Consider the following 27,554-nt stretch of genomic DNA (forward strand, 5'->3'; position numbering starts at 1 on the left):
GCCGTGCGGGAAATGTAGATTCTGAGTGCTCTCACCAGATCTAGCAAACGTAAGGCCTTTTCATACCGGTGAACCGGATGAGGGCAAAAAGAAGGCAAGGAAATATCCTGATTAAGATGAAAAGAGGATACGACCTTAGGGAGAAACTCCGGAATGGGGCGCAGCACAACCTTGTCCTGGTGGAACACCAGGAAGGGAGCCTTAGATGACAGAGCTGCCAGCTCAGACACTCGCCGAAGCGATGTGATTGCAACAAGAAACGCCACTTTCTGCGACAGCCGAGAAAAGGAAACTTCCTTCAGAGGCTCGAAGGGCGGCTTCTGGAGAGCAACTAGTACCCTGTTCAGATCCCATGGATCTAACGGTCGCTTGTACGGGGGCACAATATGACAGACCCCCTGCAGGAACGTGCGCACCTTAGGAAGACGTGCTAGACGCTTCTGAAAAAACACGGATAGTGCCGAAACTTGCCCTTTAAGGGAGCTGAGCGACAAGCCCTTTTCTAACCCCGATTGCAGGAAGGAAAGAAACTTGGGCAATGCAAATGGCCAGGGAGACACTCCCTGAGCAGAGCACCAGGACAAGAAAATCTTCCACGTTCTGTGGTAGATCTTAGCCGAATTCGACTTTCTAGCTTGTCTCATTGTGGCAATAACTCCCTGAGATAATCCAGCAGATGCTAGGATCCAGGACTCAATGGCCACACAGTCAGGTTCAGGGCCGCAGAATTCTGATGGAAAAACGGCCCTTGGGACAGTAAGTCTGGTCGGTCTGGCAGTGACCACGGTCGACCGATCGCGAGATGCCACAGATCCGGATACCACGACCTCCTCGGCCAGTCTGGAGCGACGAGTATGACGCGGCTGCACTCGGATCTGATCTTGCGTAGCACTCTGGGCAAGAGCGCCAGAGGCGGAAACACGTATGGGAGCTGAAACTGCGACCAATCTTGAACCAAGGCGTCTGCCGCCAGAGCTCTTTGATCGCGCGACCTCGCCATGAATGCCGGGACCTTGTTGTTGTGCCGGGATGCCATTAGGTCGACGTCCGGCACTCCCCAGCGGCGACAGATTTCCTGAAACACGTCCGGGTGAAGGGACCATTCCCCTGCGTCCATGCCCTGGCGACTGAGGAAGTCTGCTTCCCAGTTTTCTACGCCTGGGATGTGAACCGCGGATATGGTGGATGCTCTGTCCTCCACCCACATTAGAATGCGCCGGACTTCTTGGAAGGCTTGCCGACTGCGCGTCCCTCCTTGGTGGTTGATGTATGCCACCGCTGTGGAGTTGTCCGATTGGATTCGGATCTGCTTTCCTTCCAGCCACTGTTGGAAGGCCAGTAGAGCAAGATACACTGCTCTGATCTCCAGAACATTGATCTGAAGGGTGGACTCCTGCGGAGTCCACGTCCCCTGAGCCCTGTGGTGGAGAAATACTGCTCCCCACCCTGACAGACTCGCATCTGTCGTGACTACTGCCCAGGATGGGGGCAGGAAGGATCTTCCCTGAGACAATGATGTGGGAAGGAGCCACCATTGTAGAGAGTCTTTGGCCGTCTGGGAAAGCGAGACTTTCCTGTCCAGGGACGTTGACTTCCCGTCCCATTGGCGGAGAATGTCCCATTGAAGTGGGCGCAGATGAAACTGCGCAAAGGGAACTGCTTCCATGGCTGCCACCATCTTCCCTAGGAAATGCATGAGGCGCCGCAAGGGATGCAACTGGCCCTGCAGGAGAGATTGCACCCCTGTCTGTAGTGACCGCTGCTTGTCCAGCGGAAGCTTCACTATCGCTGCTAGAGTATGAAACTCCATGCCAAGATACGTTAGTGACTGAGTCGGTGATAGGATCGACTTTGGAAAGTTGATGATCCATCCGAAAGACTGTAGAGTCTCCAGCGTAGCATTCAGGCTGAGTTGGCATGCCTCCTGAGAGGGAGCTTTGACCAATAAGTCGTCTAGGTAAGGAATCACCGAGTGTCCCTGAGAGTGCAAGACTGCTACCACCGCCGCCATGACCTTGGTGAAGACCCGTGGGGCTGTCGCCAGACCAAATGGAAGAGCTACGAACTGAAAATGGTCGTCTCCTATCACAAAACGTAGAAAACGTTGATGTTCTGTAGCAATTGGCACGTGGAGATAAGCATCTTTGATGTCTATTGAGGCAAGGAAGTCTCCTCTGGACATTGAGGCAATGACAGAGCGGAGGGTTTCCATCCGGAACCTCCTGGTATGCACATGTTTGTTGAGCCGTTTTAGGTCCAGAACAGGACGGAACGAGCCGTCCTTTTTTGGAACCACAAAGAGATTGGAGTAAAACCCTTGCCCTTGTTCCTGAGGAGGGACTGGGATAACCACTCCTTCCGCTTTTAGGGAATCCACCGCCTGCAGCAGAGCACCGGTCTTTGACCTGTGACATCCAAATGCCGGAAAAGCGGGAGAGCCTGCCCCCGACCGGCGATGCGGAGGGGGGGGGCTGGAAGTCATGAGGTAGCCGCTTTGGAAGCGGTACCTCCATTTGCTTTCTTGGGGCGTGTGTGAGTCCGCCACGAATCTGAGTTTCTTTGCGTCCTCTGAGTCCCTTTGGACGAGGTAAATGGTGTCTTGCCCGAACCTCGAAAGGACTGAAACCTCTGCTGCCACTTTTTCTGCTGAGGTTTGGGTGTTCTGGGTTGTGGTAAAGAGGAGTCTTTACCCTTGGACTGCTTAATGATGTCAGCCAATGGCTCGCCAAACAGTCTCTCTCTAGACAAAGGCAAACTGGTTAAACATTTTTTGGAACCAGCATCTGCTTTCCAGTCCTTTAACCACAAGGCTCTGCGCAAAACTACCGAATTGGCGGACGCCATTGAGGTGCGACTGGTAGATTCTAGGACCGCATTGATAGCGTAAGACGCAAACGCCGACATCTGCGTGGTAAGGTGCGCCACTTGCGGCACTGCTGGATGCATGATAGCATCCACTTTTGCTAAGCCAGCTGAAATAGCCTGGAGTGCCCATACGGCTGCGAATGCCGGAGCAAACGACGCGCCGATAGCTTCATAGACAGATTTTAACCAAAGGTCCATCTGTCTGTCATTGGCATCTTTAAGTGAAGCGCCATCCTCCACTGCAACTATGGATCTAGCTGCAAGTTTGGAAATCGGGGGGTCTACCTTTGGACACTGTGTCCAGCGCTTGACCACCTCAGGGGGGAAAGGGAAACGCGTATCTTTAGATCGTTTAGAGAAACGCCTTTCTGGGTGAGCGTCGTGCTTCTGGATTGATTCTCTGAAGTCAGAGTGATCTAACAAAGCACTCAATTTACGCTTGGGATAAAGGAAACGAAACTTTTCCTGCTCCGCAGCCGCCTCTTCTGCTGAAGGGGCTGGGAGAGAAATATCCAACAGCCTATTGATGGCTGAGATAAGGTCGTCTACCATGGCATCCCCATCCGGGGTATCCAGGTTGAGAGGGGTTCCAGGAGTGGATTCCTGATCACTCTCATCAGACACATCACAGGGAGACTGATTGCGCTGAGACCCTGAGCAGTGTGAAGACGTCGAGGGTCTTTCCCAGCGAGCTCGCTTAGGGTGGCTGGGGCCATCATCTGAGTCATAATCCTCGGCCTGTGAAGCCGGGGACCCCCCTGTGGGCTGGATACATTCCAAGTAAGGGGGACCTGAGGACAGAGGCCTCGCCGTGCCCAGAGACTGAGCCCCATGCATAGATTGCAAGGTCTCAAGGATTTTTGCCATAGATACAGACATATTATCTGCAAAAACTGCAAAGTCCGTCCCTGTCACCGGGGCAGAACTTACAAGCGTCTCAGCCTGGGTCGCTACCTCTCCTGACTCCGGCTGGCGAAGCAGCACCGGGTCGGAGCATTGCACACAATGGGGGTCATCAGAGCCTGCTGGTAGATTAGCCCCACATGCAGCACACGCAGTATACACAGCCCTTTTTGCCTTGGCCGCCTTGCGTTTTGAGGATGACATGTTGCTGCTTCCACAGAGCGATCTGGGATATGCAGCCAGAAGCGCACCTCACAGTGCAAGAAATACAATATCTATATATATGTACCCAGTACACTGACACACAGTGAGGCACTAGAGGGACCAGCACAGAAAAATCGCTTACCGCCCGCTTAAAAAGCGGGTGTGTGGTCGCCAGATAGCCCCTAGTCCAGGTCTCCCAGAGCCTTGCGTCCTTCCTCCAGCCAGGCATGCATGTAATGGCTGCCGGCGTCTCGAGAGAGGAAGGGGGGCGGGCCCTGGGCGTTCCTGGCCAAGAGCGGGAAGCCTGCTTCCCTCTGTGCCAAGTGAGAGGGCTGGAGCATGTAAATCAGGCTCCAGCCCTCGTCGCTGCTTGCGAACAGCGTCTCTCCCCTACCCTGAATGACAGGGTGGGGGCGGGAACGAAACGGAGCTGCCGGCGTCCTAGGCCCAAAAAGCCGGGGACTAAAGTTATAACCGCCGCCGCCGTAAAAGCGCGGACGGCGGATCCCCGGCGCACCACAAGTCACAGCAGCGCCGCCCGGTCCAGAGGGGGTCGGCGCTGCGTTCCCAAACACAAACAATCCCCCAGTAATCTGTAGGGACACCAACTCCACGTTGCGGTCCCCGGCGCACTATAACACCCAGCCAGCCCGGAGTGTGTCTGTGCCTGCCGGGGACACAGAGTACCTGTAAGATGCAGGGCCCTGTCCCTGATCGTACTCCTGCTCCGAATCCATCAGGTTCTAATGGGTCTGTGGATGGAGCCCGGCATCAGAGCTGAGAGGCCGGCAGGATCCCACTTCCACAGAGCCCTACCAGGGGATGTGGAAGGAAAACAGCATGTCAGGCTCCAGCCCTGTACCAGCAATAGGTACCTCAACCTTACAACACCATCCAGGGGTGAGAAGGGAGCATGCTGGGAACACTATATGTGTCCTCTTTTCTTCCATCCGACATAGTCAGCAGCTGCTGCTGACTAAAATCTGTGGAGCTATGCATGGAATGTCTGACCTCCTTCGCACACAAAGCTAAAACTGGAGAACCCGTGATACCACGGGGGGGTATAGCCAGAGGGGGAGGGGCCTTGCACTTTTAATGTAGTGCTTTGTGTGGCCTCCAGAGGGCAGTAGCTATACCCCAATCGTCTGGGTCTCCCAATAGAGCGCTGAAGAAAGGGCAGGCTCCCCGGCCATCTATGGAAAATGAGTAGTCTAATCCACTATTCCAGGTTTTACTTTTTAGTCCTACACATACCAGTAAAAAATAAAGTATGTGGCACCATAGACTGGACCAGTTATGAAATTTTCACCACCACTCAAAAAAAAAAAAAAAAAAAGAAAACCACACACACAACACAAACAAAAACACAAGCTATAACCAATAGCCTATATTGGGATCTGTAATGAATACAGCATGGAAAAAAAACCATCAAACAAACAAATAGAAACAAAGATTGCACATGGGTGACAAGTGCCACTGTATTAATACCTGCCTTTAATTAACATTTTGAGAGATTTTTTCACAGCATATACAGTTAGAGGCCAAGAGACACAATGTGAATATGCCCAAACCCCTGTCTCATTCACCCACTGAACTACAAAGGCCAGCAATGCAGAGGAAGAACAATGACAAAACCGAGGCTGCAACTAATAAATATGGGTCCGGACGGTGAAATCAGAGCAGTCTGACACATTATTATAGAGCAGGAACAGTCTGAACTCTCCAGGGTTTCATAGGCAAAGAAAAAACCTCCGTGGACACCATAGATGAGCAACGCACATCTGAAGAAGTGTTGGCCTAAAGGTATTTATTCAGCCTTTGTTAAAATGTGACAGATGTGAAGTTAAAAAAAAAAAAATAAAATAAAATATGAAGAACGTAGGCCGGCAGTAGACGAGGTGAATCTGATTATTGAACATGGGTGACGCTAGAAGCTACGGCCAGTCTTCTCACATGGCGGTGCTCTGCTCAGGATGTTACATCAGCATTTGTAAGAAAACCAGGAGCGGCTCCAAAACACGGGTGTAGACACCTGGCTGTGGAATACAAATCATGTAACAGACTGACCAAATCACACCTGTGGGATCGTGGACAAGTGTCCACATCTTCTATGCCAGTCACACCTTGAATTATCAAAGCTTTAGTGTAGTTATTTGCTTTGTTTTGCAGAAAAGCAAAAACTATTTCTTATGGAAGTGAGGGCGACACAAAGGGTGGATTGGAGCTCCAGGTCCTCACTGCCCCATCACCATACCGGGCACCTACACTTATATTGATTGACAGAACTCACTTGCCCAGAGCAAGCACTGCCTAAGGCCTCCGGCACACATTCGTGCCTCCGGTACGTGTTTGCCGTTTTATACACGTACCGGAGACACGTACACACGGGGACCTAGGTAATCCCAATGGTTAGGAGACACGTAAGTATTTAGGAACGGAATGTGTGTCCGTTCCGTACTTATGTGTCTCCGTGAGTTCCATATGCTGACATGTCAGTGTTGCTCCGGCAGCACGGGTGTCACACAGCCCGCACATGTACCACACGGATGTAGTGTGGATGCGGTTCCGTGTGACACGCGCCGGAGAAACACACGTCCGGTTATAAAAAAAAAAAAAACAAAAAAAAAAAACACACACACACACACACACACACACACCCACACACACACACCTCCACACACACACACACACACACACACACACACACGATCCCTGCAGTATTTGCCGCGGCTGTAACCTGCATCCGTCCCCCAGTGAATTTGAACATTGCATCTTCTTCACTAGGGACCGGAAGCAGTGTCAGTGGGGCGTGGCCAGTGCCGGACACTGGCATTCAGCACCACAGACAGCTCCGAAGAATCAGGTAAGGCGGGGCTTTCCGTTCTCCGTGTGTTTTAACGTAATAACACACGGAGAACACGTATGTGCCATAAACACGGCACACGGGGAACAAACCACCCCTTTAACACGTATGTGACAAAACGTTACGTTTTGTCACGTAAGTGTGGCAGAGGCCTTAAGTGGCGTGTGTGTGTGTGTGTGTGTGTGTGTGTGTGTGTGTGTGTGTGTGTGTGTACCAATGCAGCAGGGGCCCAGCGAGCGTGCAGTGTCAGTGAGGACAAGCTCTCAACCCCCTCTCCTGTCTGCAGTGGCCAATATTACTCTTCCCCCTGTATCCAAGAGTTGTTTGTTTTCTCCATAAACTAAAAATATGCTCGTCAGCATGTAACCTTAAAGGCAATGTGCACACTGCGTTTTTATAGCGCTCTTTTTAGTGCAGTTTGGTCACAAGTCCTAATGTCAGCAATATCAATGAGAAAACTGAAGTGCAGTGCACACATTGGATTTCTTTCTCCTTGCAGATTTGGTGCAGAAAATAATCTGTAGCATGGCAATTCTTTCAGGTTTTTTTTTTACAAATTAATAAAAATAAAATAAAAAAATCGCATGTAAAAAAAAAAAAAAAAAAAAAAAAAAAAAAAAAAAAAAAACTTTTTTTGAGCCACGCTTTTCCTGCCAAGTAATGCAGAAATAGCATATAGCCTAACAGTCATGTGAATATGTAGAGAGTGTCTGGCAGCTTATGGAGCCATAGGCCTTCTATTGAGGCTGGACACGACTGGCCTCATGTAGGGGCTGGCGCTTCTCCACAGGGGTTTAACCCCTTCACGACCATGGACGGAAAGATCCGTCATGGTGCCCTGGGCCTTAACGACCAAGGACGGATCTTTCCGTCATGGCGTAATCGCGGAGCCTCCGGTGACTGCGAAAAGTTAGCAAAAACCGCAGATTCGGGGAGGAGGGGACCTGTACCTGACCTCAGGAGGGGTGGTGCCTCCTCCCCGGACCTACGGAGGCTGTGATTGAGCGGCGTTCGTCAGCCAATCAATCACAGCCACTGTAATGTTCCAGCCATTTAAAATGACTGAAACATTGAAATCCAGCCCTGGCCAGTGCAGCTATATCACTGGCCATTGGCTGGAGCTGGGTGACCTCACTGGATCACCCTCCCACAGCTCCAGTAGCTCTGATTGGAGAGATCGGCCTTGTGACCGCTCTCTCCAATCACAGTTGACCTGTTGCCGGTGACCGCCCCATCAGCTTCACTTGTCGGCCCTGCAGCACGCCAGCACAGTGAGTGTATACAGTGCAATGGCAGGGCAACAAGATCCGGTCCCATGCTGTTATGTGACCAGAGCATGGGACCCTGAAGTTGCCGCGCTGCCATTGCACTGTATGAAACCGGCCTCCCGATCCGCCGCCGCCGCTGCCCTCCGCGATCTGCCACCCGCACCTCCACCCCTCGTATCTGCTGCCCGCACCCTCACCTCCCGATCCGCCGCCGCCCTTCATCTGCCACAGTGCCACCGCTCCCCCCGATCTGCTGCCCAGCCCTGTTCCCTCGTGATCGGCTGCTCGTCCCCTCACCTCCGTGATGTGCTGCCAGCCCCCTCCACTCGAGATCGGCTGCCCGCTTCCTCCTCCGTTATGTGCTGCCCGGCACCGCCCCCTCTCCTCCGTTATGTGCTGCGCGCCCCCTCTCCGTTATATGCTGCGCGCCCCCTCTCCTTTGTTATGTGCTGCTCGCCCCCTCACCTCCGTGATGTGCTGCCCCTTCCCCCCCACCTCTCACCCCCGTGATCGGATACTCGCCCCCTCCCCTATCACCCCCGTGATGTGCGCTCCCTCCCCTATCACCCCCGTGATGTGCGCTCCCTCCCCTATCACCCCCGTGATGTGCGCTCCCTCCCCTATCACCCCCGTGATGTGCGCTCCCTCCCCTATCACCCCCGTGATGTGCGCTCCCTCCCCTGTCACCACCATGATCTGCGCTCCCTCATCTGTCACCCTGTGATCTGTACTCCCTCACCTGTCACCCCCGTGATCTGCTGTCCGCTCTCCCTCACCTCTCACCCTCGTGATCTGTGCTCTGCTCACCTGTCTCCTCCGTGATCTGCACTGCGCTCCCTCTCCCACCTCTCACCCTCCCAGATCTGCTGCCTCCTTCATCTCCTGTGATCCAGCTGCCTAGATCCATCCTGTAGGGTAACTATCCCCCAATCTCACCTCCCACTCCCCTTCCCCCCCATCCCACCCTCCTCTGCCGCTCCTGCATCCACTGCGCCCTCTCCCATCCGCCCCCACCCTATCCCAGCCGCCGTCTCACAATCACAGATGCTCCCTTTATCTGCCGCCACCCCCACCCCATCTCCCGCTGTTTTTTTTTTCAATGCCATGGGGGTCTAGTTTCCAAAATGGGGTCACATGTGGGGGAGCTCCACTGTTTCGGCACGTCAGGGGGTCTCCAAACACAGCATGGAATACGCTAATTATCCCAGACAATTTTGCGTTTGAAACGTCAAATGACGCTCCTTGCATTCCGAGCCCTGCTGCGTGCCCAAACATTTGATTTCCACCACATATGAGGTATCTGTGTACTCAGGAGAAATTGCACAATACATTTCATGGTGCAATTTTTCCTGATACCCTTGTGAAAAAAAAAAAGCTACCTGGTTGAAGTAACAATTTTGTGGTAACATTTTTTTTTTTATTTTCACGGCTCAATTCTATTAACTTTTGTGAAGCCCCCAGAAGCTCAAAGTGCTCAATAAACATCTAGATAAATTCCATGAGGGGTCTAGTTTCCAAAATGGGGTCACATGTGGGGGAGCTCCACTGTTTCGGTACCTCAGGGGCTCTCCAAATGCAACATGGTGCGGCTAACGATTCCAGCTAATTTTCTGTTCAAAAAAGTCAAATGGCGCTCCTTCCCTTCCGAGTCCGGCCGTGCGCCCAAACAGTGGTTTTTCGCCACATATGAGGTATCTGCATGCTCAGTAGAAATTGCCCAACAAATTTTGGGGGTTCATTTAATCCTGCTACCCTTGTGAATATGCAAATTAACTAGGCTAAATTAACATTTTTGTTGCAAAAAGTAAAATGTTCATTTTTTCCTTCCACATTGCTTTAGTCACTGTGAAGCACCTGAAGGGTTAATAAGCATCTTGAATGTGGTTTTGAGTAGCCTGAGGGGTGCCGTTTTTGGAATGGTGTCACTTTTGGGTGTTTTGTGTGAAGATGTAATTTACCCTCTCACTGTATATGCTGTGATACTATGTCATGATATGTATATTTCCCTGGTTGTATTAGTTGTAATTCATGTATTTTCTTGGGGGAGCTACTGGTCTCAATGTGTCTCTCTCATACAATTGTAGTCTTGGCATCTAATGTGATTATGTAAATAGACTGTCCTCTTCTTTCCAGAGTTGTGTATCTAGTCTGTAATTGCATTGGCCAGTGAAGGAATAGTCATTGTTCTTTACAGCAGGGGATCCCTTCATCTACTGTGGCTGGCAGACATATTGGAGCCCTGTGATGGACCAAACCATTGATGATAGGATGTGTGACCCCTACCCCCTGAACAAACATGGTGGGCTGGTCAAGCAGCACAGACAATGCATTTCCCTTTTTGTAACTTCAGAGTGAGCTGAAACTTGAAGAGAGCAGGAGCCCCAGCCTGGGTGGCTGTGGACACGGACGGAGCTAGGCCTGTGTGGCGGCCCGTGGGATTGTGTGGAACTCTTTGGACTACTGTAAGGACAATTGCTTTGTTACCCGGTCCGAGGATTGTCGGGAAGGGCCCCCAAATCTGTTTTATGTGGACTAAATCGTGTGCTGTTCCTGTATTCCTGTTAATAAACCTGTTGGATCGTTCCTCGGCCTCGTCCATCCTTTGCTCTCTTGTACACCCCCGTCACAAACTGGTTGGCAGCGCTGGGATCAGAGCAGAAGGAATGGAGGACAATGGCTCAACATCAGGAACCAGCACTGCAGAGTACAAGACCTGGACTTTGGGGAGCCTGCAATCAAAGGCCCGTGAAGTAGGAGTTCGTTTCAAAGGACTCTCCAAGGAGCAGCTGATTGAGGCGCTAGAAGGAGTCTGTTCGCAAAATGACGTGGAGGAAGGATCCTCACAGCAAACGGAAGAAAGACGGCAGCCGGAGGTGAATACCCAAAAAAGTCAATGGGTTGTTTGGTACAAGGAGGAGATGGCACTGCTTGGAGATGAGGCCACCATAGAAGATAAGAGGGAGGCCATGCGTGGAGCTAAAGAGAAGGAGCGCAGGATGGAGGAGATGGCACTGCTGGATAAGGAGCTCGCTGTGGAAGCCGCGAGAGGTTCCAGACAGACTGTAACCCCAGCACCCATCATGAGGGAACTTCCCAGGGTGTCCCGCAAAGACTAAGCCGTTTAATGAGGCTGCAGGCGACATTGAGGGCTTCTTCCAGGACTTTGAGCATCAGTGTCGATTAATGGAAGTCCCGGACAGGGAGCGTGTCCGGCATCTGGTTGGGCTCCTAGAGGGGGGAGCTGCTGAAGCCTATAGAGCTATGGACCCTCGGTGGAACTGTGAGTATGCGGATATTAAACAGACTATTCTAGAACATTATGCTGTGACCCCAGACACTTACAGGACTCAGTTCCGTGCTTTAGCCTGTGATGGGGAAGTGTCTTTTAAGATATATGCTCATAGACTCAAACAAATATGTAATCGCTGGCTGGAGGCAGAGGAGGCCTTATCTTGGGAGACCTTCCTGCAGGTCATCCTAAAAGAACAATTCTTTGCCCAGTGCCCCGCTGAGATCCGGGAATGGGTGCGTGAGAGAAAACCAGCGACAGTGGAGGAAGCTGCTGCTCTCGCTGATGAGGCTCTCACCATCAAGCCTCAGTGGAGGGTTCTGTTGGAGGATGGAGAGACGCCTAACAGCTCCACAACACCGGATGCCCCCAGTTATTCTGTCCCCATTGTTCCCCGTTCCTCTAAGCCACCACATGTTGATACCCGTGTTAATGTGCCTCCAGTTGCTTCTACTGCACTTTCTGGAATACGCCGGGGAGAGGAAGTAACAGAGCGCAGGTGTTATGTTTGTAGGCATCCCGGGCATTTGCAGGCCTCATGCCCAGCCAGGCCATGGAGGAATCATCCTCAAACCCCTACAGCACCTTCAGGTGGGAGCCGGCCTCCAAGTTCCCCTACCCTTACCCAAGAGGACGCCTTGGATGGAGGGAGACCCAGCTCAGATGCTATCAATGTGGACAGCCAGGGCATCGGCAAGTCTCCTGCCCAGCTGTTCAAATGAGGACTGATCCTGCACCCAATCGGATTGTTAATTATTTACAGCCCAGTGCCATGGAGGAAGATGTGGCACCGTTATGTGAGGACTGGCCTAGTGACTCAGCCCCCCATGTTGCACCACCAGGAGTTTACGGGGTGCGACCCGCAGTTATGACGACTTCTGCTTATCGAGGTAAGCACTTGCAGGAGGTTGTGCTGGATGGACAGAGACTTGTTGGATTTTGTGACTCGGGTGCTTTCCTCACACTGGCTGATCCCCGAGTGGTTCGGCCTAAGGCAATCCATAGAGGACCTGGGATTGTTATTGAACTGGCTGGTGGACAATGGAGGACTATTCCCACAGCCACTGTGGATCTGAACTTTGGTTTTGGGGTCAGGCGATGTGTGGTTGGGGTGATGGGTGGTCTGCCTGCAGCTGTTCTCCTGGGCAATGATGTGGGAGAGCTACGATGCCAATTCGTGGCTGCATGAAGCCACATGTAAGTAACGCTCTGCCTGTGTGTACTTAACCAGTGACCTGTAGAGGTCCCTAGTACGTACACAAGTTGGGAGGGGGAGGGATTGTGAAGATGTAATTTACCCTCTCACTGTATATGCTGTGATACTATGTCATGATATGTATATTTCCCTGGTTGTATTAGTTGTAATTCATGTATTTTCTTGGGGGAGCTACTGGTCTCAATGTGTCTCTCTCATACAATTGTAGTCTTGGCATCTAATGTGATTATGTAAATAGCCTGTCCTCTTCTTTCCAGAGTTGTGTATCTAGTCTGTAATTGCATTGGCCAGTGAAGGAATAGTCATTGTTCTTTACAGCAGGGGATCCCTTCATCTACTGTGGCTGGCAGACATATTGGAGCCCTGTGATGGACCAAACCATTGATGATAGGATGTGTGACCCCTACCCCCTGAACAAACATGGTGGGCTGGTCAAGCAGCACAGACAATGCATTTCCCTTTTTGTAACTTCAGAGTGAGCTGAAACTTGAAGAGAGCAGGAGCCCCAGCCTGGGTGGCTGTGGACACGGACGGAGCTAGGCCTGTGTGGCGGCCCGTGGGATTGTGTGGAACTCTTTGGACTACTGTAAGGACGATTGCTTTGTTATCCGGTCCGAGGATTGTCGGGAAGGGCCCCCGAATCTGTTTTATGTGGACTAATCGTGTGCTGTTCCTGTATTCCTGTTAATAAACCTGTTGGATCGTTCCTCGGCCTCGTCCATCCTTTGCTCTCTTGTACACCCCCGTCACATTTTGTGTCATGTAGACCTTTCAAAATCGCTTCAAATGTGATGTGGCCCCTAAAGAAAGTGGCTTTGTAAATTTTGTTGTAAAAATGAGAAATTGCTCATTAACTTTGAACCCCTATAACTTCCTTAAATTTTTTTTTTTCCCAAAATTGTTCTGATGTTAACTAGACATGTGGGAAATGTTATTTATTAATTATTTTGTGTCATATGTCTCGTTGGTTTTAGAGCATAAAAATTCAAAGTTTGAAAATTACAAAATTTTCGCGAAATTTCCGTTGTTTTCACAAAGAAACGCAAAAAATATCGGCCTAAATTTACCACTAACATGAAGCCCAATATGTCACGAAAAAACATTCTCAGAATCACCGGGATCCGCTGAAGCGTTCCAGAGTTATAACCTCATAAAGTGACACTGGTCAAAATTGCAAAAAATGGCCTGGTCTTTAGGGTCAAAATAGGCTTGGGGGCTGAAGGGGTTAAAGCGATTGGTGGGAGTTAGACACCGGCCCACACCAATCTACTAGACATGTAAAAGGCTCATGATATGAAAAAAAAACCAAAAACATTATTCTGAAAAAGTGCTGAAATTCCCCATGTACTTCCATTATACTTGGTACACAAGTCGAGCCCGTCCGAGCTACAACCTGATCGTTATGAGCAGCCGAGCATGGTAGGGATCACTCATCACTACTAAAGACATGTATGACCGGACTTATCTGTGGGGATTACCTTACAGGACACTCACCAGGAGGGGATTCATCTGTCAATCTGCTTGATGTACGCTCCTCACTTATTGATGTGAACTCTGATGCCAAGTCTCTCTGGAAAGATTAAATGAAAACGTCTAAGATTTTATATAAAACATTTAACAACTTTTCACCTCAGAACAAACAAGAAAATATGCTAGAATCCTACACGTGTATTTTTTCATAGATTTCATCTTGTAGGGCTCTGTTCCCATAATGAGTAGGATTTGTAGATTTTCTGCTTCAACTTGCGTTATTATTGCTCCGGTTTGTCTTTTTTTAATATGTCAGGCTTTTAAAAGGAACCGGTCAGGTGTAATATGCACCCAAAACCACAAGCAGTTCTGGATACATACTGCTAATCCCTGTCTAACTGTCCCTGTATACACTAGCATAGATAAAGAGATCTTTAGAAAGAAGGGAATTTTGTTTACTTACCGTAAATTCCTTTTCTTCTAGCTCCTATTGGGAGACCCAGACAATTGGGTGTATAGCTTCTGCCTCCGGAGGCCACACAAAGTATTACACTTTAAAAAGTGTAACCCCTCCCCTCTGCCTATACACCCTCCCGTGGACCACGGGCTCCTCAGTTTTGGTGCAAAAGCAAGAAGGAGAAAACTTATAAATTGGTCAAGGGTAAATTCAATCCGAAGGATGTTCGGAGAACTGAAGACCATAACCCAAAAGAACAACTAGCCCAAAGGGCACAGGGGTGGGTGCTGGGTCTCCCAATAGGAGCTAGAAGAAAAGGAATTTACGGTAAGTAAACAAAAATTCCCTTCTTTGTCGCTCCATTGGGAGACCCAGACAATTGGGACGTCCAAGAGCAGTCCCTGGGTGGGTAAAAGAATACCTCAATAAGAAGAGCCGAAAACGGCCCCCTCTTATAGGTGGACAACCGCCGTCTGAAGGACTCGCCTACCTAGACTGGCGTCTGCCGAAGCATAGGTATGCACTTGATAGTGCTTCGTGAAAGTGTGCAGACTAGACCACGTAGCTGCCTGACACACCTGCTGAACCGTTGCCCGGTGCCGCAATGCCCAGGACGCACCTACAGCTCTGGTAGAATGGCCTTTCAGCCCTGAAGGGAGCGGAAGGCCCGAAGAATGGTAGGCCTCGAGAATCGGTTCCTTGATCCACCGAGCCAAGGTCGACTTGGAGGCCTGAGAGTCCATACGCTGGCCAGCGACAAGGACAAAAAGCGCATCTGAACGGCGCAGGGGCGCCGTGCGAGACACGTAGAACCGGAGTGCTCTCACTAGATCCAAAGAGTGCAAAACCTTTTCACACTGGTGAATTGGATTAGGGCAACAGGAAGGCAAGGAGACATCCTGATTTAGATGAAAAGGAGATACCACCTTAGAGAGAAATTCCGGGACAGGACGAAGAACCACCTTATCCTGGTGGAAAACCAGGAAGGGAGCCTTGCATGACAGCGCTGCAAGCTCAGACATTCTCTGAAGAGATGTGACTGTCACCAGGAAGGCCACCTTCTGCGAAAGACGGGAGAGAGAGAGACATCCCGCAGCAGCTCAAAAGGCGGCTTTTGAAGAGCCGTCAGGACTCTGCTAAAATCCCAGGGTTCCAACGGACGTTTGTAAGGTGGGACCATGTGGCAGACCCCCTGCAGGAACGTGCGGACCTGCGGAAGCCTGGCTAGACGCTTTTGAAAGAAAAAACACGGAGAGCGTGGATACTTGGCCCTAGAGAGAGCGCCGAGGGACAAACCCTTGTCCATTCCAAATTGTAGGAATGAAAGGAATGTGGGTAAGGCAAACGACCATGGAGGAAAGCAGTTATCAGCGCACCAGGATAGAAAGACTTGCCAAGACCTGTAATAGATCTTGGCGGACGTTGGCTTCCTGGCTTGCCTCGTGGTGGCAATGACATCCTGAGATAACCCTGAAGACTCAAGGAGTCAGGGACCAATGGCCACCTAGTCATTTGAGGGCCACAGAATTCAGATGGAAAAAACGGGCCTTGTGACAGCAAGTCTGGGCGGTCTGGAAGTGCCCACGGTTGACCCACCGTGAGATGCCACAGATCCGGATACCACGACAGTCTCGGCCAGACAACTAAGTTATGAGAATGCATGAGTGGATGTGTGCCTCCTTCCACACAAAGCATAAAACTGAGGAGCCCGTGGTCCACGGGAGGGTGTATAGGCAGAGGGGAGGGGTTACACTTTTTAAAGTGTAATACTTTGTGTGGCCTCCGGAGGCAGAAGCTATACACCCAATTGTCTGGGTCTCCCAATGGAGCGACAAAGAAAAGTATTTCCAAAGATCTTTTAATGAGCGCAGGGGCTAGTTGCAAGAGCCTTAGTTCCTGCGCTCATTCCACCCACTGAGGTGTACTAACATGCTATTCAATGTATAACCACCAGCGGTGACGAGCGTCCCGGCACTTCCGGTCATGCACAGGGTCGCATACACCTGACTTCAGAGAGGTCTACTGTACATGACCGAAAGTAAAGGGACTTCAGATCAGCGGTGACAGCGGACACAGGTACGTGCGTCACCGCTGAATTGAGTAGCGTGTGCTGCCACACTAAGAGGGCGGAATGTGAGGAGGAAATAACGCCCTTGTGACTTGTCCCTGTGCTCATTAGCATATGATAAAAGATCTTTACAAATACTTTTTCTAAAGATCTCTATCTATACTAGTGTATACAGGGATTAGCAATATGCACCCAGAACTGCTCGTGGTACTGGGTGCATATTGCACCTGACAGGTTCCCTTTAAATAAAGCTGTATTGTTTTTGATAAAGCAAAAGACTATAAAAAGTGACAAAACTTTATTGATACAGTTTTGTGTGAGTGGAGTGGGGTTTTTTTTTTTTGTTTTGTTATTCTTTGAAAGTGCTTCCACAGTGGACTGTGTGAGTTTTTTTGTTTTTTTCACCTGCACATTGGGCATGCTTTATTTTAGGGCCACATACACCAGACAATTGACAGTCTGACATTTCAGTCTCAAAATGATGAATTGGGTTGAGGCTCGACTATCCAAACATCACACTCATAGTACCAAACCAAACAAGGTATACAACTAAGCCAATGGAAAACAAGGTTGCTATAAGAGAAGCCCTGGTCATTATATGAATAGGTGCAAATGGAGGTCATATAGGGGTTGAGACATCTACCTTACACTCCCTTTTGTGAGCTGCCCCGACAGCACTCGTGATGATCAGGCGAGTATCATGGGCTGCGGTCTTTAGACAAAGAGTTGCCTTCCTATGATAATCCTAGGGCTGTGTCGCGTTTTTTGTGCGTTTATGCAGCGTTTTAAGCTGCAGCGTAAATGCATGCGCTGAGCATCCCCAGCAAAGTCTGAGAATTTAGCAAATTCCATAAGCATGTTGCGTTTTTAAACGCAGCGTTTTGCATGCCAAATATTTGACAAAAATCGCTGCGTTCAAAAAAGCAACATGTCACTTTTTTGCGTTTTGGATGCTTTTCCCACTGTGTTTATGGTAGAGCAAGCATCCAAACTGCAAATAAAATGCATTCAAAACACAGTATTTTGGATGCATTTTGAAACGCACAGGCAGTGACAAAACGCTGCAGATTTGAACCAAGGCCTTAAGTGGGCTTTACAAGCTACGAGATCGCTACAGCGATCTCGTTGGGGTCACGGATTTTGTGACGCACATCCGGCCGCTGTAGCGATGCCGTTACGTGTGACACCTATGAGCGATTTTGCATCATCGCAAAAACGTGCAAAATCGCTCATCGGTGACATGGGGGTCCATTCTCAAATATCGTTACTGCAGCAGTAACGAAGTTGTTCCTCGTTCCTGCGGCAGCACACATCGCTCCGTGTGACACCGCAGGAACGAGGAAGCTCTCCTTACCTGTCTCCCGGCCGCTATGCGGAAGGAAGGGGGTGGGCTGGATGTAACGTCACGCTCATCTTCGCCCCTCCACTTCTATTGGGCGGCTGTTCAGTGACGCTACTGTGACGTTGCTGTGACGTTGCTGTGACGCTGAACGAACCGCCCCCTTAGAAAGGAGGCGGTTTGCCGGTCACAGCGACGTCGCTAGGCAGGTAAGTAGTGTGACGGGTCCGGGCGATGTTGTGCGACACGGGCAGAGATTTGCCCGTGTCTCACAACCGATGGGGGCGGTTACGCACGATGGCGATATTGGTACCGATATCGCAGTGTGTAAAGCGGCCTTTATACTAATAAATAAAACAGAAAACCAAAACATGTTTTTAAAAGGGTTGTACAGGACATTTTTCTAATCTATTGTTACTGATAACCTATCCTAAAGATGGCTCATCCAAACATCTTGAACAACTCCTTTAAAATCTATTGAAAAAAAATCTCACAAATATGCAGCAGCAATGTAAATATAAAGGAACATGGTCAGTAATCCGGTATAGTTTACTCTGAAACGCTGCCATGTTTCAGAGATGTGAGACCCAACTAGTCTGATTAGATCACTGGATGGCCATTATGACTGACCGGTGTCTCACATGTGTGCACATAGAGATTGATCAGCCCACTGCAACTGGGCAGGGAATTGCCGCCATGGACATAACAGACTAATCAGGTCTCTATAGTCGCCCGCTGCCTTTCTAACTATATATCTTGTTTTTCAATTGCCAGAGCATTTTCAGTAAAAGAACACAATCAAACAAAATAAAAACCCACATCCCTGGCTATAGTCACCCAGCCAGTATGTGATCCATGCTGCCCGTGGTTCAGGTGGCATGATGAATGAACCGCTTCCCTTTAAATTCTTCATTCCTTTAAAGGTAATTCAGGAGCTACATCCTGCTCATACGGTAATTCAACAGTATATCCCAAAAGTGGTTACACCCCTTACATTCTTGTAAATATTTTATATCTTTTCATGGGAGAAAACCGAAGATATGACACTTTGTGATACAATGTAAAGTAGTCAGTGTACAGCTTGTATCATTGTAAATTTGGTGTGCCCTCTAAATAACTCAACCCACAGCTATTAAGGTCTAAACCACTGGGAACAAAAGTGAGTACACGTCGAAGTGAAAATGGCCAAATTGTGCCTAAAGTGTAAATATTTTGTGTGGCCACCATTATTTTCAAGCACTGCCTTAACTCTGTTGGGCATGGATTTCACTAAAGCTTCACAAGAGCCTCTGGAATCCTGTTCCACTTCACCATGACGACATCACGGAGCTGGTGGTTGTTAGAGATGCAGGAGGATCATGCCCTGATTCAGTGTGTCACTGTAGACATTGGAATTCATGGTTCCCTCAATGAACTGTAACATCCCACAGCCGGCAGCACTAATGAAGCCTCAAACTATGGCATTCCCACCACCATGCTTGACTATAGGCAAGGCACACTTCTTTATACTCACCTTGTTGCCGCAACACACAATTGACACCAAATAAGTTTATATTAGTCTTATCAGACCACAGAATATAGTTCCAGTAATCCAGGTCCCTAGTCTGCTTGTGTTCACTAAACTGTTTGCGGGCTTTCTTGTGTATCATTTTTAGAAGCTTCCTTCTGGGACGATAAGCATGCAGACCAATTTGATGCAGTGTGTGATGTATGGTCTGAGCATGGAATGGCAGACCTCCCACCCCTTACACCTCTGAAGCAATCCTTGCAGCACTAATATGTCTATTTTCAGAAGAAAACCTCTGGATATGAAGTGGAGCACGTGCAATAAACTTCCTTGTTCAATCATGGCGAGGCCTGTTCTGAGTGTAACCTGTCTTGTTAAACTGCTACATGATCTTGGCCACCGTGCTGCAGCTCAGTATCAGGGTGTTGACAATCTTCTTCTAGCCTAGGCCATCTTTATGTAGAGCCAGTGTTATTGTTTTCAGATCCACAGAGAATTCTTTGCCATGAGGTGCCATATTGAACTTCCAATGACCAGTATGAGACAGTGACAGTGTGTGAGTGATAGCAGGTTTTTCATATTTGGTGTTAACCATTCACACCTGAGACCTTGTAACACTAAATGAGTCACATGACACTGGGGAGGAAAATAAAATGGCTAATTGGGCATAATTTGGCCATTTTCACTTAGGGGTGTGCTCACTTTTGTTGCCAGTGGTTATGTAGTTATTTAGAGGGCACACCAAATTTGCACTGTTATACAAGCAGTACACTGACTACTTTACATTGTATCAAAGTGTCATATTTTCAGTGTTGTCCCATAAACATTTTTTTACAAAAAAAAGTGAGGTGTGTACTTATTTTTGTGATACACTGTTAATTCTTGTACATCAGCTGCAGAAGGTTGTCCTCTTCCTACTAGATGCTGACACCTAATAAAATCCCTACATCTGTGCTTTACGCGAGGATTACCAGGAGAGAAATGGGTAGGGAGGAAGAAGAGAAAAAAAAAAAAAGGAGCACAATCAGCAGAACACATGCCCCCTACCCATCATTAAATATATAAAAGGTTTGCTAAACCTAGTATTATATGAAATTGATGTTCAGCAGTGACGTGTGGCAGCGGTGCTTCCCTCCTGACCATATCATTGGTGACAAACCTTTTTTGACTGCAACAAGCGGTCTGTTTCCAGGAGCAGGACCCGGCTGAGGAGGTTACTCCAGTCCGTTTCATCAATGATTATCTTCCCTTTCATACTGCTCTCCAGCGCCTGCAGTCTGTCCTCCATCCAGTCCAGCCTTGAAAGATTCTCTTGACATTCAGCAAGCTGGGCCTTCAGTAAATCTATCTGTGTGTCCTTTGTCACCTGCAATGAAACAACCGCTTTACAATTCCCAAAGAAAATTCATTTTAGCATCTGTGCCCTGCAGCTTTAAGTTAAATTACCCTATTTTTCGGATTAGAAGACGCACTTTCCCTTCGAAAAATTTGGGCGGAAAATGAGGGGTTAGTTTTAAAATCCAAATATAGCTTACTTGTTAGGCTGTCTGTGCGGCTCTGTGCGTGGTTGGCCGGGTGCATGTGGGCGAACGGGTACCTGTGGCTGCGTGAGTGGGGCCGGGTGCCTGTGGCTGCGGGGCAGCAGCTTCTCTGTGCGGGTGGCCTGCAGGCTGCCACTCTGAGTGTGGGCGGGCGGCTGTGCGGCGGGGGTCACAGTGTGTCCGCGGTCCCGGTTTCAAATGATGGCGCTGGGAGTCAGTGCGTGCGCTGATGGAGACCTTGGATGAGAGCTCCATCTGCGCATGCGCCGCCATCACTTGAACCGGGACCTCTGACAGATTGGGACACTCACCGCACCGGCCTGCTCCACCACGGACCAGTCGCCGTCGCTGACCCGCCACCACAATCTCTGCCTCCTGTGACCCCGCTTCACCACCACTGCTGCCCCCCTCTGGTAAGACAAAACCGGAGTATAAGACAGACCCCATTTTTTTGTACCTTTATCTCTAAATTTGGGGTGCCTCTTATAATCCGGTGCGTCTTAGGCTAGGTTCACATTTCCGTTTTAAATCAGTCAGGTCCGTCAGCGACGGACCCGTCGTTTTTTTTAGATGGCAACTGACTGAACGGATGTGTTTTTCACAGGAGTCTGTTCACAGGAATCCTGTGAAAAAACTGACCCGTCGCGTCCGTTACATCCGCTGTGCGTCCGTTTGACGGATCCGTCGTGATCCGTTTGTATTTGGGACAGCCCAGTGGGTGTGCCAAACATGCTGGGCATGCTCCGTACAGCACGACGGAATCCAGCGCTGGATTCCGTTGTAAGACGGATTACGACGGAATCCAGCACCATAGACATCCATTACAAGCTTGACGGATTGCGACGGATTCCTGCGTGGTGTGTTAATTTTGACGGCCCAAAAAACGTTACATTCTGCGTTGTTTCCGCCCGGCGGTCAGTCCAAAGACGACTGATGCGCCACGCAGCGGATGCAACGCAAGGTCATCAGACGCAATCCGACACAAATACAAGTCTATGGGAAACAACGGAATCCGCCAAACGGATTCCATTGTTTACCAGAGCCGCGGATTGTGACTGATACATTTTGGTGGAAATGTGAACTTAGCCTTATAAAACGAAAAATACAGTATTATTATTAGGGGAACTTTACAATATAAGAGGGGAAAAATCATTTCAATCAAATTATCTTGAAAAAATTCATATACACATTGATACTATGCAACTGCACATTAACTACCTTCATTATCGCGTCTTTTTTTTTTTTTTAGATTTCAAATAAGATAACATTTATTTTAATGTTAATGAATGAGATGGATCTAGATTCTAAATAAAAGTGGTCTACTTCTAAAAAAGGGCTCCCCAACCATGTGGTTCTATAGCACGTCATGTGTGGCTGTCTTCCAGCTTTGTGCATAAGGACCAGAGCTAGGAAACTGCTATGAAGGGCAGGTTTCCGGATGGTGACTTGTGAGTAGCTTCACACAGAAGAGCAGATCTAAATGGGGTAAGGTAGGAACTCTTGAATCTTGGTATTCTGTCTCCATGTGATTTCTATGGAAAAGCGTTGGTTTTCATTATACTGGTAATTAGGATTCTGGGTGTCACTACGGTGAGGGCAGCGGGAGCTGGATGTGGCTCACGACCTTCTCTCAGAGCAGAATATGGCTCGCTACATTTTCAAAATTCAATGTGGCTCTCAAGGTCAGAAAGGTTGGATGTGATATCTTTGCTCTTAAAGGGAACCTGTCAACTGGAATATGCATTCTGACCCATCAGCAGACGCATATGTTCCCTAATTGCACCTCCCTACCCATCCTTGTGTTGTAAAATTGTATAATATGAAAGTAATAAACGTTTTATTACCTTCATATTTCCTATGTAAATTAGAGAGCCGCTGGCCACATGGGCGGCGCCTTGCCCTATGGACGTCTGCATACTTTCCGTGGTATCAAGCCCCTGTGGGCGTGATACCATGGAGTCACATGAGCGACGTCCCCGTCGCTCATTCTATCCTGCGCGCGTTTATACTTACCATTGCAGCAGGCTTCTCTTCCAGGTTCTCCTTGTCAGTTTCAGATACGCACTGCGCATGTGCAGAGCGCGTTTGAAGCCGGCGAGTGAACACCCGGAGAAAGAAGCCTGCCACAATGCGTGCAGGATAGAATGAGCGACGGGGACGTCGCTCATGTGACTCCATGGTATCACGCCCCTGTGATACCCACAGGGGAGTGATACCATGGAAAGTATGCAGACGTCCATAGGGAAAGGCGCCGCCCATGTGGCCAGCGGCTCTATAATTTACATAGGAAATATGACGGTAATAAAACGTTTATTACTTTCATATTATACAATTTTACAACACAAGGATGGGTAGGGAGGTGTAATTAGGGCACACATGCGTCTGCTGATAGGTCAGAACGCATATTCTAGGTGACAGGTTCCCTTTAAACCACAGCCTCACACAAAAAAGATTGGATTGGTTTGAGAAGACTGAAGATTAGCATTAGCAGTAGCATTAATTGTAGTGGAGTATGTATGTATGTATGTATGTATGTATGTATGTATGTATGTATGTATGTATGTATGTATGTATGTATGTATGTATGTATGTATGTAAAAAAAACCATAAAGAAATTCCTATATTAAAAATGTAAATTTTTATTAGTCATTTACTAAAAAACTGTCAGTGCAGTCAAAAGAGGAATAGCCACTTAAAAGTGGTTGGGCGGGTGACTGGGAGACAAGTGCGCCAGATGTCGATATTGAGGATATAGGCAGGGGAGGGGGGGCCTATCCTAGCCCTATGAGTATCCCCTACCTACCAGCGGAGTGTAAACACCCTAACACTTGGTGCCCCCGCTCCTCGGCGGCTGTCCCTTACTGTCCCTCCAACCATAAAACCACCATCACCAAATAGTGTACGTGAAAAAACAGTGCAGGTCGAAAAAAACCTAAAAAAGTCTGGTATGCAGTTTTGTTAATACATATGGAATCAAATAGTTCCCCAATCAGGGTGAACCATAATCACAATAGTTCCTTTGAGGATGACCAAAAGGTACTCTCATTCCAGAGGACACAAGCCTTGTGTCCTCTGGAATGAGAGTACCTTTTGGTCATCCTCAAAGGAACTATTGTGATTATGGTTCACCCTGATTGGGGAACTATTTGATTCCATATGTATTAACAAAACTGCATACCAGACTTTAGGTTTTTTCGACCTGCACTGTTTTTTCACGTACACTATTTGGTGATGGTGGTTTTATGGTTGGAGGGACAGTAAGGGACAGCCGCCGAGGAGCGGGGGCACCAAGTGTTAGGGTGTTTACACTCCGCTGGTAGGTAGGGGATACTCATAGGGCTAGGATAGGCCCCCCCTCCCCTGCCTATATCCTCAATATCGACATCTGGCGCACTTGTCTCCCAGTCACCCGCCCAACCACTTTTAAGTGGCTATTCCTCTTTTGACTGCACTGACAGTTTTTTAGTAAATGACTAATAAAAATTTACATTTTTAATATAGGAATTTCTTTATGTTTTTTTTTGATAATTGGGTTCCTCCCTTTATTTTGAATTTAAGGTATAAATATGTATGTATGTATGTATGTATGTATGTATGTATGTATGTATGTATGTATAAGGAATTTTTGACATTCTCAGGAAGAAACTGTCTTAAGTTTTCTTCTCATTTGGTAGTATATGACAGTTTTACATATGTTATATCTAGGCTAAACATTGAATAAATCTGGTTTGACATACATTTTTGTTGGTCGACTTTTGTACAAGTTGCAATATGTGATTAGGAAGAGATAAGAGGAATTTGAAATTATTTGAGTATTTCCTTACTTCCAAAAAGTTGTCAAAAAAAAAATTCTTCTTCCAAGAGATTAAAGTTCAATTTCAATGTTTGGAAATTAATTTTAAGGGGCACTTTGCACACTAGGGCATCGCAGGTGCGATGTCGGAGGGGTCATGTCGGAAGTGACACACTTCCGGCGTCGCACTTGACATCGTAGTGTGTAAATCTTAGAAGATACGATTAATGAGCGCGAAAGCGTCGTAATCGTATCATCGGTGTAGTGTCTGGGAATTCCATAATTACGCGACTGCGACAGGTACAATGTTCTTCGTTCCTGCGGCAGCACACATCGCTGTGTGTGAAGCCGCAGGAGCGAGGAACATCTCCTACCTGCGTCCTGCAGCTCACGCCAGCTATGCGGAATAACAGAGGTGGGCAGGATGTTTAAGTCGCGCTCATCTCCACCCCTCCGCTTCTATTGGCCACCTGCCGTGTGACGTCGCACAACCCACCCCCTTAAGGAGGCAGGTTGGCGGCCAGATCGACGTCGCAAGGCAGGCGAGTGCATGTGAAGCTGCCGTAGCGATAATGTTCGCTACGGCAGCAATCACATGCTATCGCACCTGCGACAGGGGCGGGGACTATCGCGCTCGGCATCGCAAGCATCGGCTTGCGATGTCGTTGTGTGCAAAGTGCCCCTAAGAGTTCGGTTTGTTTTCTTTGATGAAGGGAATTTTGTTTACTTACCGTAAATTCCTTTTCTTCTAGCTCCAATTGGGAGACCCAGACAATTGGGGTGTATAGCTTCTGCCTCCGGAGGCCACACAAAGTATTACACTTAAAAGTGTAAAGCCCCTCCCCTCTGCCTATACACCCCCCCGTGCATCACGGGCTCCTCAGTTTTGGTGCAAAAGCAGGAAGGAGGAAACATATAAATTGGTCTAAGGTAAATTCAATCCGAAGGATGTTCGGAGAACTGAAAACCATGAACCCAGAACAGTTCAACATGAACAACATGTGTACACAAAAGAACAACAGCCCGAAGGGAACAGGGGCGGGTGCTGGGTCTCCCAATTGGAGCTAGAAGAAAAGGAATTTACGGTAAGTAAACAAAATTCCCTTCTTCTTTGTCGCTCCATTGGGAGACCCAGACAATTGGGACGTCCAAAAGCAGTCCCTGGGTGGGTAAAAGAATACCTCAGTAATAGAGCCGTAACACGGCCCCTTCCTACAGGTGGGCAATCGCCGCCTGAAGGACTCGCCTACCTAGGCTGGCATCTGCCGAAGCGTAGGTATGCACCTGATAGTGTTTCGTGAAAGTGTGCAGACTCGACCAGGTAGCCGCCTGACACACCTGCTGAGCCGTAGCCTGGTGCCGCAATGCCCAGGACGCACCCACGGCTCTGGTAGAATGGGCTTTCAGCCCTGACGGAACCGGAAGCCCAGAAGAACGGTAGGCTTCAAGAATTGGTTCCTTGATCCACCGAGCCAAGGTTGACTTGGAAGCCTGCGACCCTTTACGCTGGCCAGCGACAAGGACAAAGAGCGCATCCGAGCAGCGCAGGGGCGCCGTACGGGAAATGTAGAGTCTGAGTGCTCTCACAAGATCTAACAAGTGCAAATCCTTTTCACATTGGTGAACTGGATGAGGGCAAAAAGAAGGTAAGGAGATATCCTGATTGAGATGAAAAGGGGATACCACCTTAGGGAGAAAATCCGGAACCGGACGCAGAACCACCTTGTCCTGGTGAAACACCAGGAAGGGGGCCTTGCATGACAGTGCAGCTAGCTCAGACACTCTCCGAAGTGACGTGACTGCCACTAGGAAGACCACCTTTTGCGAGAGACGTGATAGAGAAATATCTCTCATTGGCTCGAAAGGTGGTTTCTGAAGAGCCGTTAGCACCCTGTTCAGATCCCAGGGTTCTAGCGGACGCTTGTAAGGAGGGACTATGTGGCAAACCCCCTGCAGGAACGTGCGTACCTGCGGGAGCCTGGCTAGACGCTTTTGAAAAAACACAGAGAGCGCCGAGACTTGTCCCTTAAGAGAGCCAAGAGACAAACCCTTTTCCATTCCTGATTGAAGGAATGACAGAAAAGTGGGCAAGGCAAATGGCCAGGGAGTAAAACCCTGATCAGAGCACCAGGATAAGAAGATCCTCCACGTCCTGTGGTAGATCTTGGCTGAAGTTGGTTTCCTGGCCTGTCTCATAGTGGCAATGACCTCTTGAGATAACCCTGAAGCCGCTAGGAGCCAGGACTCAATGGCCACACAGTCAGGTTGAGGGCCGCAGAATTCAGATGGAAAAATGGCCCTTGAGACAGCAAGTCTGGTCGGTCTGGTAGTGCCCACGGTTGACCAACCGTGAGATGCCACAGATCCGGGTACCACGACCTCCTCGGCCAGTCTGGAGCGACGAGGATGGCGCGGCGGCAGTCGGACCTGATCTTGCGTAACACTCTGGGCAGCATTGCCAGAGGAGGAAACACATAAGGTAGTCGAAACTGCGACCAATCCTGAACTAATGCGTCCGCCGCCAGAGCTCTGTGATCTTGAGACCGTGCCATGAATGCCGGGACTTTGTTGTTGTGCCGAGACGCCATGAGATCGACGTCCGGCGTTCCCCAGCGGCAACAGATCTCTTGAAACACGTCCGGGTGAAGAGACCATTCCCCTGCGTCCATGCCCTGGCGACTGAGAAAGTCTGCTTCCCAGTTTTCTACGCCCGGGATGTGAACTGCGGAGATGGTGGAGGCTGTGGCTTCCACCCACAGCAGAATCCGCCG

The 27,554-nt window shown here is 49.0% G+C and overlaps 1 protein-coding gene across 3 annotated transcripts in view; it reads right to left on the bottom strand.

Moving 5' to 3' along the window:
• Positions 1-27,554, bottom strand: part of CEP44 (centrosomal protein 44) — a 106,895-nt gene that overhangs the window by 26,198 nt on the left and 53,143 nt on the right. For all 3 annotated transcript variants that reach the window (XM_075347199.1, XM_075347197.1, XM_075347198.1), the window contains 2 exons: positions 20,609-20,815; positions 14,103-14,178 (listed from right to left, as the gene is read on the bottom strand). In XM_075347199.1, coding sequence (XP_075203314.1) covers positions 14,103-14,178; positions 20,609-20,815 — 283 coding nt within the window. The remainder of the gene's footprint in view (positions 1-14,102; positions 14,179-20,608; positions 20,816-27,554) is intronic.

Source organism: Anomaloglossus baeobatrachus, chromosome 1 (genome assembly GCF_048569485.1).
Source record: "Anomaloglossus baeobatrachus isolate aAnoBae1 chromosome 1, aAnoBae1.hap1, whole genome shotgun sequence".
NCBI classification, from domain to species: Eukaryota; Metazoa; Chordata; class Amphibia; order Anura; family Aromobatidae; genus Anomaloglossus; species Anomaloglossus baeobatrachus.